Source organism: Zootoca vivipara, chromosome 6 (assembly GCF_965207765.1).
Source record: "Zootoca vivipara chromosome 6, rZooViv2.hap1.1, whole genome shotgun sequence".
Taxonomy (NCBI): Eukaryota; Metazoa; Chordata; class Lepidosauria; order Squamata; family Lacertidae; genus Zootoca; species Zootoca vivipara.
In genome coordinates this window covers 13254198-13271002 of record NC_142589.1, presented here as the reverse complement: position 1 = coordinate 13271002, position 16805 = coordinate 13254198, and the positions used below count along the sequence as shown (strand labels likewise).

General features: G+C 44.1%; 1 protein-coding gene across 4 annotated transcripts in view; it reads right to left on the bottom strand.

Annotated features, from left to right (window-relative positions):
• The window catches only part of CLSTN1 (calsyntenin 1), a 63936-nt gene extending 51437 nt beyond the window's left edge, over window positions 1–12499 (bottom strand). For all 4 annotated transcript variants that reach the window (XM_035117897.3, XM_035117899.3, XM_035117898.3 and 1 more), the window contains exon 1: window positions 12083–12499. In XM_035117897.3, the coding sequence (XP_034973788.2) occupies window positions 12083–12158 (76 nt within the window). In that variant the 5' untranslated portion in view covers window positions 12159–12499. The remainder of the gene's footprint in view (window positions 1–12082) is intronic.
• Window positions 12500–16805: the final 4306 nt, after the last annotated feature.

The following is a 16805-nucleotide window of genomic DNA, read 5'->3' as shown; positions in this document are numbered from 1 at the left end:
ATGGCTTGAGCTCTTGAAAGCCTCCCATGGCAGAGAATTTAACAACTGGGGAACAAGTCTAACTGAGCACAGGAAGCTACCCTATCATGAATCAGGCCATTAGTCCACCTGACTCCATATTGTCCACACTGGCTGGCAGCAGCTTGCCAGAATTTCTAATAGGGGACATTCTCTGCCATGCCCGGAGAGAATGGGGATTGAACTGGGGGTCTTCTACAAACAAAGCAAACGCTCAGCTACTGAACTATGGCCTTTCGTATAAGGCACAGGAACACAGGAAGCAAAGTCAGACAATTTGGTCCTGCCAGTTCAATACACTGGCTGGCAATTGCTCTCTGAGATTTCAAGGAAGCAGTCTTTCCCAACCATACCAGATGCTAGGAATGGAACCTGGAACCTTCTACTGTACATGCAAAACAGGTGTTCTACCAATGAGCTACAAACTTTCCTTGTTGCAAAGAAATATAACATGATGCTACAGCAATGGACCAGTGAAGAAAAGGCGCTAGCAGAGGTCAAAAGATGGTACAGGTTTTTCAATATGGGGCATTTAGGCACCACACGTTAAAGAAGATGAAATATTTCTATACACTTTGTGAGGCCTTGATGATGCCCACCCCTCCAAAATCTTTTCAGATACAAAGCATTTTAGAGTAACCAGCTCCAGTAGCCAACACAGGTTTCTTTTCAGGAGGGATAAGAAATATAACTTTAATAAGACATGTCAGCTGAAATACTGCAGCTTTTGTTAGCAAAGTAGTCCTGAGAGATTAAAAGCAAAAAAAAAGCCATCTCATGCCCCACAGATATGTTCTGTAATTAAGATCCAATGACAACTTTTTCTCAGTACACTGAAAACAACACTAGCCTTTGTCTATTCCCCTTTTTCTTTTAAAAAGGTTAATGCAGCTCCTTTGGAAAGGTGAAACCCTTATTGATTAGGTTAAATACTGGATGGCTCTCTGGTTTTTACTGGCAATCGAGGTATGTTATTTCACTCCCTTGTGGTTGTTTTTGTCAATATGCAAGGGATAATCCTCCAGCAGCTTGCAAATCCTGCTTCGGGAATTGGATCCTGCTGTCAAGCTATCACATTCTTCCTCCACCAATGCTGCCTTTAGAAGGTCAAATATTCCTGGACCCTTATTCCTGGGTTAATACTTTGCTTAGCAGATCAAAGACAGGGTACCTGCTTTTTGTGGAGAACCTTTACCACTGGCTGGTCAACCTTCCTTCCCATCCACCCAAATGCACATGCAGCTCCTCCTGGAGGTCTGATAATTTTTTCTCTTGGAAGCAAAAGCAGCTGGGAACCATCACCTGAGGAGGCAGCTTTCCACCCAGCCCTGCTCCACAGCTTCCTGCACTCCTTGCTCCCAAGGAAGCTGGCCTTTTACCACCACTGGCCAGCAGAGAGAAGTCTCCCCCACCCACACTATTTTGTTGGAGTGGGGAGAATAGTCTGGGGCTCTAGGGAAAGTATACATGGCTCTTCTCCCAACCACTATTTTATTCTTACCAGTAACACAGTGAGATGAGTTAGGCTATGTGTGTGGAACTGGCTCAATGTCATCTAGTGAGATTCATTACAGAAGGGCGATTTGAACGTGGGTCTCCTTAGTTATTGTTGGCATCCTTCTGTCTTGAATGGAGTGTGCCTCCAGGGGTGCATTAGCAGCACCCATGTGACCTCCTTGGGGTAGTATTTCTGGAGGGTTTGGGCTGCCTAGACAACAAGATACACACACCCCTTGGCCTCGCTGATGTGGTCCAAAGGAAAGCATAGCAATACATTTGACACCAGCTTGGCTGCAGAAGTTGCTGGAAGGAGGAGTACAAGGTGCCATCCAACCACCTTAGGAACTCCACCTCAGTAGTAGCCCAACATACTAAACTATGCCAAACTGTCTTATCATCCTCTAGGGTGCCCTCCAATGCAGCACGCTCCAGGTGTCCCTAGGACTAGAACTCCCTTCATCCTGGCTAACTGACCATGCTGACTGGGGCTAATAGATGTTGGAGTCCTACAACAATTGGAGGGTCCACATTGGCTACCCCCTGCTCTGGTGATTGGGAGGCTGCTATACATACTGCCCCCACCCCCATGTATCCCTGTTATAACTTAACTTTTTATTTAGCATTTTAACTTTTTATTATGGATTTTGGTTATCAGCTGCTTTCAGAACCAGTGTAAGTTGAAAAGTGGGGTGTGTTACACACACATAATCCTCCCACCAAATTTTGTAAAATCCTACCCCCTTGCTTGCCCCTTAAACTTAGAATTCTACCCATTTATTTTAGATTTTGATTAGCACAAGCAGCAAACTCAAGTCAAGCAAAGCAAGGACAGTCCAATTTTGCCCAATCAGCTTAAAATTGCCCCCAAACACAGCAAAAACACCTCAGCTTTATGGGAACAAGGATTCACCCATCAAAGCACTGACTCCATGCACACAGGATTAGGCCATTGCCCAAGTCAGTTAAAAAGCGACTCCTACCACTATTAACACTTGGCTCAGAGAACAAGGGCATGGATAAGAGACTAGCTTACACTGCGAAGAGATACTGATTATCTACCTCTCCGCATATTCTGGGCATCCTGGACAGGCATAAGCAGCACTGACTGATCTAGTTCATCACAATGGGTGCCCATATGCCTTCCAAGCTTTGCATTGACACAAGTCAGGTCCTGTTTGCTGTCTTCCAATGATGTACACCCAGTTTGCCACTGTGAGAACAGGGGGCTGGAATAGATGGGGCACTGGTTCTAAACTCCATCTCCTGTCAGCCTTAGGGACCAATCAAAAATTATGCAGATGATATAAGCTAGTCTATTGACTGAAAGTAAGGGCTCTTCTAAGACCCATATGGATCAGTGGTGAGGAATCTTTTCAAATTCAAGGGCAACATTCCTTCAAGGGCAACCTTCAAGACAACATTCCCTCAAGGGCAATTTTCCAAGAGCCACATACTAGTAATGGGTGTGGCAAATGGATGCAGCACTCACCTTAAAGGCTTTTGTACTCACTCCCCACCCTCCAACCTGTCAAACAAGTGGTAAAAAGTGTTTGCGGTTAAGATTAAGAAAGCAGCCACCAGCGGAAACCACATGAATTGCTCATAGTCCACAATGACTTCCTGGGCATGGCTAGCGGACTAGCTTTTGGGCCCAGCCTATTTGCAATCAGCAAACAGTTCCAGTGTCCTACCTAATCAATTAAATCACCACTGAACCATTGCATCATGAAGTGAATTAGAAAGTGACACTCACTTTTTAAAGTTTTGCACTGCCCATTAAAGCACCTGAAGGTTGAAACTGGTCTTCCACCCCATCAACAAACTTCTAAAGAAATACATCTCAAAAACTTAATGTTTAAAGAAAAACACAGCTGAATGTGTAAGTTCTAAAATTGGAACGGTATGGATAAAATTGGTCCCTGTGCAAAGAGGACATGCTATTCTCCTCCACCCCCCAACACATGAATGCACACACACACTTTTGAAACATTTGGTCAGCCTACCATGGGCTTAGCCAGGATTTATGTCAGTGGTGCAGGCTTTATGTTGGGGGTGGGGGTGTGTGGCAGAATCTCAGTTAAGTAATTTTTTTTAATTTACAGTACTTGATTGGAGGGGCACCTGCCCCCCCTTGGCTACACCCATGCAGCCTATTCAGAAGTATTTGCCTAAGAATGTTGTTGACGGCCTCGAAATAAGTTTTCTTTTTATCTCCTTTTCTTGCCTGCATTTTCCTTCCATTGAAAGTAAGATGAGCCCTTGGTGTTATTTTGATACCGTATACATTTTCTTCTTTCCCAGTAAGCATCCTATCCCAAGCACCTTTCTCTGATCTCTCTTTCTTCTGCTTTTGTATGAATGTTATCGGTGAAGCTTGGGATTATATCCAATTACTTGGAGCAGATCCATGGAAATTAATGGATCTAAATTTTGTATATTAATTTCAACTGGACTACTCAGAGCAAGACTAGCAATGGATACTCGGCCACATTGGGCAAAAAGTTCCTACTCTGCAGGAGGTTGGACTAGATCAGGCCTTCCCAAACGAGTCTCCAGTTGTTTTTTGACTACAACTCCCATCATCCCTAGCTAGCAGGAACAGTGGTCAGGGACGATGGGAATTGTAGTCCAAAAACAGCTGAAGATCCCCCCCCAAAGTTTGGGAAACCCTGAACTAGAGAATCTTCAAGGTCCCTTCCAACTCTACAATTCTATGATTCTACACACCATAATGCTTCATATTGCAATGTCTGTAACTGAAAGACAAAAATCATTTAATGCAAAGGTATTAAATGAAGCTCATTACACAGCCATGGAAATAATCCAAGATCTGTTTGCTTAGTCACCCACAGCAAATAAAGAGTCCTTGCCAGGCAACCAGGCAGTGATTGCTTGAGGAGTGTTGTCTCCTTCATTTTTCCTACCCCCATATGACACAAGTGAGTTAAAAATATATATTTTTTATATTGGGCTATGCAAAAGGTGGCTTTGGCTTTATTGTATGTCTCATGGGGACAGATTTCTGTGCATATATATCCCTCCATATTGTCCCCTTTAATGTGCAGTTTGAAAGAAGTTTCCCAGGCCAAACAAAAGCATTCTCCTACCGTATTCATGCTGTGCTAACAAATGGAGGACTGAAAGAGCAGAAACAAAAAGAAGCAAACCTGAGTAGAGCTGCTTTCATCACCACAAAGCAGCTAACAGTGAGAAGCGTTGTCCATTTTAAAAGCACGAAGGGCCCTGCCAGTAATTTAGATCCAGCAGCTTCGCAACATTCTTCAACAATGCAAGAGACTGGGGAAAGTGTTACTGATTCTGAAAATGGAAGCTCTCAGGTAGGCGTACAGCCCTCCTCCAACTTGGTGCTCTCCAGATATTTTGGGTGACAAGACAACTCATCAGCCTCTGACTGGTAGTCTAAAACATCTGGAGGGCACCAAGTTGGTGAAGGCTGATATACAATGTAAAAAAGAAAAGTAATATAAAAACCCCTCCTTGTTGGATTGGAAGCCATGAACTCTTTGCTAGTTCTGTGTAAGTTGGGAGTAGTTCCTAAGATTAAAAAGCAACACACACATTTCCAAACCTCTAGCTCTCCATAGCATCCTGGACATAGCTATAAATATATTCGGATACCACTCCTGGATCAGGCCAAGGACCCATCTATTTCATCAGCCTATTCTCATAGTGGCCAATAAGATGCCCCTTTGGAAGCCCGCAAGCAGGACCTGAACACAAGAACCCTCTTCCCTCCTGCGGTTTCCAGCAACTGGTATTCAGAAGCACTCTTGCCTCTGACCATAAAAACAAAGGCCTGCGTTCGTACAAGAATATGAATTACGGTAATCTGTTTGGCTTTAAATAAGCTGAGTAAACCTCCAAAACCAGGAGGTTTGGGGAAAGCAAAGGCAGCTGCCTTCTACCGAGACACAGCCTTGGTCCATCTGGCTCAGTATTGCCTACACTAACAGGCAGTGGCTCTCCAGGGTTTCAGGCAGTGTTCTCTCCCTGCGCTACCGGGAGATGCCAAGGATTGAACGTGGGATCTTCTGCTCTACCGCTGAGCTACAGCCCTTCCAAAATATCCTTCTAAAATATTAGAGCCTTTCCAGATTATACGGTAGCAGTCATGTGAAAACAGTGATGAACCACACTGCTAAATGGGAAACCAGAGACTATCACCACAGAAAATCCTTGCACAGTCTTGAATCTCTTTGCAGTGATAGCGCTTCCATCACTTCCGGGTTCGCAATAAATAGCACAGCCAATTGAGAAAGGCAACTGCCATCTGGCCACATTTAAAGTCAGGCTATAAAAACTCAGGAACTGTGCTCTATTTCAAGTATATATAAAATCAGCCATAGGAAAATAAACATTTAAATTTTAACAGCAAAATAACTCCCAAATCATGTTTTTGGAAATTGAACCGATAAAGCAAGTACAAGCCAGATACAGGACAATGTAGCCTCAAGGTACATTACCTACAGATGAGCAATAAGGCAGGCAAAAAGATCACACAATCCTAGCACAGTTGCCCACATATACCTATTGCTAGTCATTTGTGAAACACTATTCACCTCAATCAACTCTCCTATACAGAATACAACACTAATAGCAAATAACAGGACATTCATCTTTACATATTTGTCTAAGCATATTGCTAGGGGTGAAAACTTGCATAGAACTGAGCTGTAAAATTGTTTTAAGAATATACCAAGGGGACAGCAGTTGTCCCCGAGTTGCAAATAAATCCAATAAGTTTACTAGTCCACAATAAATTCTTACTAGCCAAAAAAATAGGCTTGATACAGTCTTCCATTGTCTACTATGGAACGCTTCTTTCAAGTTTAATTTCAGAGACGGGAGCTGTGAGAGGACAGGAGCCCATGGGTGCCAAGGAAGGCCTTTCTGGGCAATTATGCACCCATGAGCGCTGTGTTGGCAACCCATGGCATAAATCAATATGCAATGGGGCAGTACTGAACTTCCCCACTCCCTTACTAAAGCTTTCCCACCTAGTTATCAGTATGAAATTGTTGGTGATTTCCAGTGGCTGTTTACTTGTCCATGTTATTCCAAATTAACACGGTATGAATGATTATGTGCATGTCACATTAGAGAGTGTCCTTTTGGCATAAGGATGCTCAACCTAAGGTCATTTCTCATCCGTCCCAGGATTTTTTGTCTTCTCACTGTCACATATACACATGCACATACTCTAACATAACTGCTTTTCTGGAATTTGTCTTTATATTTATTATAGCCATAACCTTTAAAGCAAGACAGGGTTCTAGTACAGCTACACAAAAGATGTTGTTGTTTAATCGTTTAGTCATGTCCGACCCCATGGGCCAGAGCACACCAGGCACTCCTGTCTTCCACTGCCTCCCACAGTTTCATCAAACTCATGTTGATAGCTCCGAGAACACTATCCAACCATCTCGTCCTCTGTCGTCCCCTTCTCCTTGTGCCCTCAATCTTTCCCAACATCAGGGTCTTTTCCAGGGAGTCTTCTCTTCTCATGAGGTAGCCAAAGTACTAGAGCCTCAGCTTCAGGATCAGTCCTTCCAGTGAGCACTCATGGGACTCTCAAAAGTCTCATCCAGCACCATAATTCAAAAGCATCAATAATTAAACATTCAGAAGACTGTCACAGGAGAAAGTGTTACCCACTGAATACAGTACCATAGTTCAGTGACAGAGGATCTGCTTTGCATGCAGAAATTCCCAGCTTCGCTCCTCAATGGCATCTCCAGACAGGACCGGGAAAGTTCCCTTGTCCAAAAACACTGGAGAGAGCAGCTGCCAGTCAGTGCAGAGTAGACAATACTAAGCTAGAAGGACCAATGAGCTGACTCAGTATTAGGCAGCTTCTTGTGTTCCTATTTAAAGTCAGCCCTTTAAATAAAAAATATGAGGACTAAAATCTTGCTTTTTGAGGAAGGAGGCATACCGTAGTTCAGTAGTGCAGCAACTTCTTTGCATGCAGAAGGTCTCAGGTTCAATCTGCAGCAATTTCAGGTAGGGCTGGAAATGTGCCCTTGTCTGAAACCGTGAAAAACTGCTGACAGAATAGAGCAGGCTTCCTCAAACTCAGCCCTCCAGATGTTTTTGGCCTACAACTCCCATGATCCCCAGCTAAAAGGAGCAGTGGTCAGGGATGATGGGAATTGTAGTCTCAAAACATCTGGAGGGCAGAGTTTGAGGAAGCCTGGAATAGAGGATACTGAGCTAGATGGACCAGTGGTCTTGTTCAGTATTAGTCAGTTTCCTATTTTCTTAGATATGAAGAACAGGAAGTACCATACCAGGTAGTTCTAGTTACAGGTAGGTAGCCGTGTTGGTCTGACGTAGTCAAAACAAAATTAAAAAATTCCTTCCAGCAGCACCTTAAAGACCAACTAAGTTTTTATTCTGGTATGAGCTTACTTGGTCTTTAAGGTGCTGCTGAAAGGAATTATTTTAGGAAGTACCATAAAAACCAACATGTTTACAAACTAAACATTTCCACAGATGATTGAAAGGTTCAGTTTTCATCAGCAAAATACCCCAACATCACCTGTACCACCTTAAAAATAAATCAGTTTGAAGTCAAATGGGTTGTGTCCAATGTTAGTCCTACTCAGTGTAGACCCATTGAAATTTAGACATGACTAAGTTAAACTTCAATGGATCTACTTTGAGTAGAACTTAGTGAAATGCATGTCTATTAAAACATTTTAAATGGCACACGGCTCCGGCTCCACATTTAGGGAAAGAAACTTTTGCAACCCCAGACACATACTCTGCAATGCGTCCTCACTTCCCAGCTCAAGGCCCAGCGATAACACAAGCGCTGCAAAAGGTTAAACAGCTAGATAGGTGTGAGAAGGGATTGTGTTTGCTTTAAAAGACATAAAGCATTTTTAATGAAACTGAGGTGGTTTAAGGTTCCCAGAGATTCAGTAAGGTGTCCAATTCCCTGCATCTATTCACAGCTGACGAAAAAAACACACAATTCCACCATCTAAAATACCATCGCTGCTTGGAAAGGGGTGGGGGGAATCATACTCTCAACAGAGAAAGAGCTTTTGCAAGCCTAGAGACAGACAGTATTTACACCATTGTTAATCTCATCAGATTGGTCCAGTTTAACCTTGCCTTGCCACAAGCAACAACGCTGTCTCTTATCATCAAAGGGACAAACAGAAGTCTAGTTGGGAAATAATTTGTGGAGTGTGAGAGAAATCATTTGCATGACAAAAACAAAGAAAGTGTGTGCCGGCAGAGAGCGGACTCCCTCCCCCCACTCACAAGCAGTGCCATTATACCCCCCACATTCCATTCCTCCCTGCTAACCCAGATTATGAGCCAAAGTGGGCAGTGGAGGACACAGCCTGGACAGCCAGAATTGCCCGCCAGATAAAAACACTGGCAGTCTCTCTATCTGGGGAGTAAGCAGGTTTCCATCTCCAACATGATCAGGTTGCCTTATGGAATATTTTCCTCACTGCCGGAAAAAGGATGGAGGGGATTATACCAAAGCAAAACAAAGCAAGAGGGAGGGGGGCACTGCAGGCACTGTGTAAACATTCTCCCCGACCCTGTAGGACAGCATATATAGGGGGCACCTTTCTGTCACCTTCTAGAATGGTATCCTCCATCTGCTCCATCCAGCACCACCCGTATAGACTTGAAGGGATAAGAAGCCCATCACCACCAAGGACACTGCTATTTCCTTCCCCATTTGCACCCTGATCCACAGATACACAGAGCATATGATTTGGGGACATGATTAAGCCTTGTTAAATCCCTATAGGGGAAAGGAGCTCAACATACAGGAATGCAGGAGGGGAACGGCATAGGGTGGTATAAAAGAGGTATCACTGGAGAAAAGAGGGATAGATGGATTTAACCTCAGAGGTGGATTCATGGGCACAGGCAATTAAATTATAAAACTACAGAGTGAGGAAGGCTATCCATCATCCCCTTTCCTGAGGGGGGAAATAGTGCCCCCCACTAGAAAGATGTATCCCCTTAAAAGAGTAGAAAGGTAGGAAGAGCGATCTTCCTAAGCCCCCCACTGCTTATCAAAATATGCCCTTGCATGAAGGACTCCACACCTCCAAAGTCAAATATATGGAGGGAAACAATTCATTTGGCGGGGTTTGGAGTCTGGGTCCTTCAAACACATGTGCCTTTCTGAGATGGTATAAAACCAGGGGGGAGGAAGGAGGAATAGAGGAGGCAGAGAATAGCTTCTATACAGAATGTGGAAAGGCCAATGGTGGTCCAGAAAGTACATTTGGATGTAAGAGCATGGGGTAGTGGACAGAATACTAATAATTAATAAGCACAGTGGGGAGGCAGACATCGGGGGGGGGGGGCAGAGGTGCAGGAAGTACAGGCCCCCTAAGAGGAAAGCTACAGGGAACAGCTTCAAAAGGACAGGGTGAAAAATGCATGTTTGTCAATGTGTCCCTGAAGTGGGGTGGGCAGAATAAGGTAAGTATCCTGTGCATACGAAGGTGCTGGTTTGGGGGTCTGGGAGAGTGCTTTAGAAAGGGGGAAAGTAAAAGAAACAGGCAAGTGTCTGTATGAAAAAGGCATTTGTGGGGTTAGGAAGTTTGTGTATCTATGTGTGCTTAACAGTGAAATGGACAAATATTGGGGTGGGGGTGAAGAGATAACTGCATTTGGATTTACTGCTAATGGCATGTTGGTGTTTCCTACATAAGTACTATGTTAAAAAGAGGGGAGGTATCATGCTTAGAGGGGAGGTGCTGTTGCTATGAGGTGGGGGAGATGGGATGAAGTGGAAAGGGAATCAAATCTGCCCCCCCCCAAAAAAAATACAAGAGAGTGAGTGCATGTATGGAAAAGAGAGAATTAGGTGTATTATGAAACAACAATGCTATATTCTTAATATAAGGAGGAATGTTGTGCAGTAGGGTTGCATCATTTATTAAATAATGGAATGTTATAATATCCTTGTTAAACAGGGACTATTAATGATGCGCTGTATTATAATGGACAATATAAGTACAAGGATAAAATATTGCATTATCAAACAATGCAATATTAAGCACTGTACTCTATTATGTATTAATAGTTTTCTGGCTGAAGAGTGGAACCTAAGTACTTTAAATATATACTTTATAAATTATTCATTTTATTAATATCTTTCTAAAAGGCTGTGGGAGATTACATATAAAAGTATAAATATGGAATAGTGTCTATATCGCTACTAAACAAAGCAATATTAAAATATCCTTATATTAATGGCTGCAATATTAACTTATACATTCATACATATACATATACATACACACACACACACACCCATTGTATTTATACATACAGCATTACATCAGATATTATATATTACACACCTAATCCTATACATATCCACTCAGAAGTACATTGCACTGACTTCTATAGGGCTTAGGAGATGGATATCCATCTTAAACGCATACACACCTATGAAAGCATACCATAATAACAAATATATATATTATCAAATCATGCAATATTTATACTATGCACCGTCAGACAATTGCACTTTGCAGAAAAAGGACCCTTTAAAAATGTCTCCTAATACAAATGCAGCAAAATCTAATAAATAAGAACGCTGGGTGATATTCACACAGGGTACACTCATAGGAGAAATTGCCCATGAACCTAAATTGCCCATGTTCACTAACTTCAACGGGTCTACCCCAAGTTGGACTAATGTGAAATGCCACCCGCTGTTATCATATTGTGTGCTGCAATAAGCATCTCAACACGGTCAAACAGACACCTTCCCATTAGGAATACAGAATGAGGCTAATAAATAATTACAATATCGCATGTGCAAAAAAAGGGGACCAGTACTGTTTCAAGGCAGTTCTCCTAACGCAAATGCAGCAAAACACAACACATCAATAAACCACCACCACCAATAAAACAAACAAGCCAACAAATCACGATATTGCACAGCGCGGTAAGTGACCCACAGTAGGTTCGAAAAAGCAATGCAATCGCAGCGCAGGCACAACAAACGAAGCAGCAGCAGCAGCACCGTCGTCGTGGTCCTTATTGATCCTTTCCATACTAATGCTACGTTATTCATCATTATCATCATCATTATCATTGCAATGTCACTGCTGTCTGTATTAGGGCAACGCAATTTTTTTTTATGCATATATACATGCGTCCATAAACGCACGCATACCTGTATCATTCTATGTATCCGTATACAGTACACAAAACGCGCGCACAAACACACATACGCGTCTATCTACATATGCATATGGATAGATATTTCTGCAATGAAAAGGCAAAACGCAAGCACTGTTACGAAGGACTACTTGGCAAGCCAAGTGCAGCACCGTGCCTAAGGTGCTATCAGTTAAGTGCAACGCTAAGGCGTTATCCTCCTATGGCACTAACGGGGTGGGGTGGGGTGGGGTGGCTGAAGACCTGGACACCTTTTTTAAAAAAAAATCTGTCTCTCTCTCTCACTCACTCACTCACATACACACACAAAATATTAATTGTTGTTTTCCTCCCCCACCCTTCCCTCCGCCTTCTGGCTCACCTCGGGCAGCGCGGACCCGTCCGCAGAGAAGCGCAGCCAGGAGGAGGCAGGCAGGCACCAGCCGGGAGGGCAGCATCTCTGCTAGGCCAGGAAGGCGCTTCTCCGCCTCGCCTCCTCCTCCTTCTCCTCCCCGGCGCCCCCCGACCAACCCCCCGTTGAGGGGGAAGGCAAAAAAAAGGGGGGCTAAAGGAAACGGGGGCGGGTATTAGTGATACTAATAACGACACATTGATAAATAATAGCAACGGTAGCAATAAATAAAAAGGGTGGGGGTGTCCGGGGGCGGAAAATAAAAGGGAAGGGAGGAGAGGCAGCCGTTCCTTTCAGCCCAGCCCGGCCGCCGCGTCTTCTTTTCCTCCTCCTCCTCAGCCCGGCGCTGGCTCCGCTGGCTTACGAACTAAGATGGCGGCCCGCTCCGCTCCCTTTCGCCGCTCCCTCCCGCACCAGTTGCCAGGCGACGGAGCGGGGGAAGGAACCAACTGGAAGCGGAAAGGAGGGTGGTGAGGCGGAGGGGGAGGAGATACCATCGTGCGGAGTGGGGAGGAAAGGCAGAGGCTGACGGAGCAGCCTAAACCGGGGAGAGGGGAATGGTAGGAGAAACCGTGATTACACACACACACACACACACGCTGGAGGAGAATAGAATCGTAGGTTTGTAGCGTTGGAAAGGATACCGTGGGTCATCCATTCCAACCCCCTGCAATGCAGGGATCTTTTGACCCAACATGGAGCTCCCTTCCAGCTCTACATTCCTATGATTGGAAGAATCATTTTGCTGGGAGATCTCAGGTGCGGGTGAAAAGCAAAAAAAAGGGGGGGGCGTGCAGCTGAACCGCGGAACTATCTGCAGCAGGAGGCAGTGGTGGCCGTTGGCCACCTGAACCGAATAACTTTAGAAGAGAATTCATGGGGGGTGAGGTTATTGATGGCTGATAGCTGCAGTGGCTGAGCTCTCACGCTTCTAAATACCAGTTGCTAGAAGCTGAAGGGAGGGAGGGTGCTCTCGTGCTCGGGTCCCAGTTGCTGGTTCCCAACAGGCATAATATGGGTGGCCACTGTGAGAACAGGATACTGGACTAGAAGGACCGCCAGCCTGATCCAGCAGGCTCTGCAGGGTTGTTGTTGCTTTAAAAAGAGGCATTCACCCTGCCTACCCCCCTTCTTACATTAAAGTGGGCTTGCATCCAATGCTAGTCCTGCTCAGAGTAGACTCATTGAAGTTAATAGCATGTAGCCAATCTGTACTCTTTCTGTACCACCAGTGACGGGAGGAAGCGGGTGTAGGATTATTATTCTAACAACAATTACAAAGTTACAGGTAGGTAGCCGTGTTGGTCTGAGTCGAAGCAAAATAAAAAAATTCCTTCAGTAGCACCTTAAAGACCAACTAAGTTTATATTTTGGTAGGAGCTTTCGTGTGCATGCACACTTCTTCAGATACACTAGCTAGATACACTAACAATTACAAAGAAATTGCCGATAAAAACATGGAAAATGAGGGGGGGGGGAGAGACGTTGATGGGCATGGTCTAATTTAGGACCATTAGTTTCAATGGGTCTACTCTGAGTAGGATTTTAGTCACAGACAACCCACTGTGAGCGCTGCCCCCCAGCTGGAGAACCAAGGAACTGAGCTGAGAATTTGGGAATCCAAGCTTTGGACTTTGCATGTGTTATAAGAATTTTACGGTCTCAAATATAGAATAAACATTCATAAATGCATACATATCTAAATATATGAACCACGTGTCTGAAATACCGGTAGTATAGGAGAGTACTCTTGGAGCCAATTTGACTTTCCCAATGACCTCAAATATTCCTCTGCAGTAAGGGAGTCAAATGGGGAAAGCCTTCCCACTGTCTTTTTGCTTGCAAATCCTGTCTTAAGGGCATATTTGTGTGTGAATAGGGTGAGCCTGTGACCTGGATTCAGGAATTAAAGCATTTACCATCACAAAAGAATGCCCAGGGTGCCCAGGTAATGCAATCAGTGACCATTATCAGGTTTCCTGGCAGACAGGATTTCTGCTGGAAACTGCCTCCTTCTGTGATGTATGTATGATATTTTAGGGGAGTGGTCTTGGGCTACAGGGTGGGCAATTTCAAAAAAACTATATAAGGGCTTGCACACCATTGTTCAGGGTTCTCCTCCTTCCTGCATGTGGTGAGTGGGCACTCTGTTGCAACTGTTTGTTTCCTTTAATAAAGATCAGGCTTACTAGCCGCTTTGCTTCTCAATATACTCTGGTTGACCTGTTTTCTCCTACCGATAAGGTAGGAGACTCTATACGGGCTCCGGAATACCCCATAAGGGAAAGGGAGCAGTTTACCCCCCCCCCTTATAATACATTAAAACCATTTTGTTCTTACTCAGAAGTCTCACTTGAGTTCAAAGGGATATAGGATTGTGATATTACAGTTGTAGACCTACCTGGGGTAGACCAGTTGAAATCAATAGGCATGACTAAATGAGGTCCTGCTATTTTCAATGGGTTTACTGTGAGCAGGACTTAGTGGGAGAGCCACTGCCAAGTTCAGAAAGTTCTGAGCTAGATGGACTAACAGTCCAACTCAAGAGTCAACTGACTTCCCATGTTCCAGAATGGTTGTGGGAGAAACCACAACAAAAGTACTCACATCCCACTCCACCTAGAAGATGAAAAAACACCCCTTCTAGACCTTTGGCTCTATTAAATCTTTGAGCAAATCTCTGCATTTTCAGAGCAAGGTTGCAAGCGACACTTTTCCTTGGAAATACCCTCACATTTCAGTTGTGTTGCGTTCTACCAGGTCAAGTTCATAATAATAATAATACAATAGTAATAGTAGTAATAATGCAATCTTTCTTCCCGTTTGCAATGCAGGAATCTTTTTGCCCAATGTAGAGCTCGAACTCACAACCTTGAGATCAAGAGTCTCCTGCTCAGCTGACTGAGGCTGTGGAAGAGGTTTGTCCCAGAGAATACAGAAGCTGATTTATACTGTGCTACCCTCAGTTTTTATTTATTTGTTGCATTCAGGTCCTGCCTTTCTTCTGTTAGAACCTTAATGAGTGATGTACCTAAGAAAAGTCCTCTTGCCCAGCATCCTGTTCTCACAGTGGCCAACCAGGTGCCCATGATGTAAAGCTTGCAAGCAGGATTTGAATTAACAACACTTTTCCCATTTCTGATTTCCCAGCAACTGGTATTCTGGAAGTAGAATGTGGGCATCATGGCTAGTAGCCAACGATAATGCTGTTTGTTTGTTTGTTTGTTTCTATCCCACCTTTTTTGCCAAAGAGCTCAAAGGTGGTGGACACAGTTTCTCCCACTCCTCATCCAATCCTCCACAAGAACCCTGTGAGGTGGGCCAGGCTCAGAGAAAGCAACCGGCCCAAGGTCACACCCGGTGAGCTTCATGGCCGACTGGGGGATTCAAACCCCGGTCTCCTGGGTTGTAGTCTAACCTCTACGCCACACTGTCTCCCCCCCCCCGCCATGTGTAATCCTCTTTTAAAGCCATTTTTGAGGGGGTACTGCAGCAGAAGGCATGGGATGAAATACATTGTGCAGGCAGGCAACCAAAAATTCAGTGTTATTGAGACTCAGGTCTGGGCTGTATTAGTAGGAAACCATCTTGTTCTTTCACACCCTGCCACCATCAAGCTCACATCAATAATTAAGGTGTCTACAACTTGTTCATTAGCAAATGAGCTCTTTGTCTCCCCGTCTTCTGTAACAATTTTCTAATGAGGAGCCAAAGGAGGCAGGAGGGAGAGAGAAAGCGAGAGAGACTCAGTTAGGCTTGATATCTAGAGACCAACATCCACCTTCCCCCCTTTTTTTCTCCCTGATTGGATGCCGCAAAGCGAGCAGGCCGAGATTATTTTTAGAGCAGCGAAATTATTCGCCACCCTTTCCCCACTTTCCATAAGCACACACCTACGAGCTGTTTCTCTCCCCGTGCGAAATAAATAAATAAAAATGCAGAATATGCTTTAGAGCCTCTGGGATATTATTGTTTCCAGTTGGAGTTTTATTTTTAAATTTGTCACGTGCTGCTTTCCTTGCACTGGGGAATGGCAGATGGGCCCCAGGCAAACTTTTTATCTATTTTTTTAAAAAGAAATCAATATAACAGATAACTTCCTGTGGCTGTCCTCCCAAAGTAACTCACCCTCCAGCAAACAATAAAGCATTTAAAAAAAAACAAAGCAAAAGGGAAAGGGAAAGGGTATTGCTGTGGTCCTATCCATCCCATTCTGGATCTTGCTGCTTTCCCTGTATTGATGGAATGCGGAGGAGCCAGTCAAAGGGAATATCATTTAGGTCTGTTGATTTATTTACCAGCGTGCATAGCTCAATTTGCCATGCAGATGCTCCCGGAAGGCGCTGAGTGCATTTCAAATAAGAAATAATACAAAATGGAAAGTTGCAAAAAGAAAGGCTTTTGTTTTTTGATTTTTACAAAGAAGGGATCACCAGATAAAATCTATAATGAAACAGCAACAAAAAAAGGAGTTTAAGAAACAACAACCCCAAAACTCTTTGGGTAAGAAGAGTTTGGCAGCTGGATTAGGCCAGTGGCCCAGCATCCTGTTCCCACAGTGCCCAAAAAGATGCCTCTGGGAAGCCCAAAACCTGGACCTGGGTGCAACAGCAACTCGTATTCAGAGGGATACTGCCTGCCGATGTGGAGGTAGCCTTTGGATTGTCAATAATGTTATCTCTACTCAGAGCAG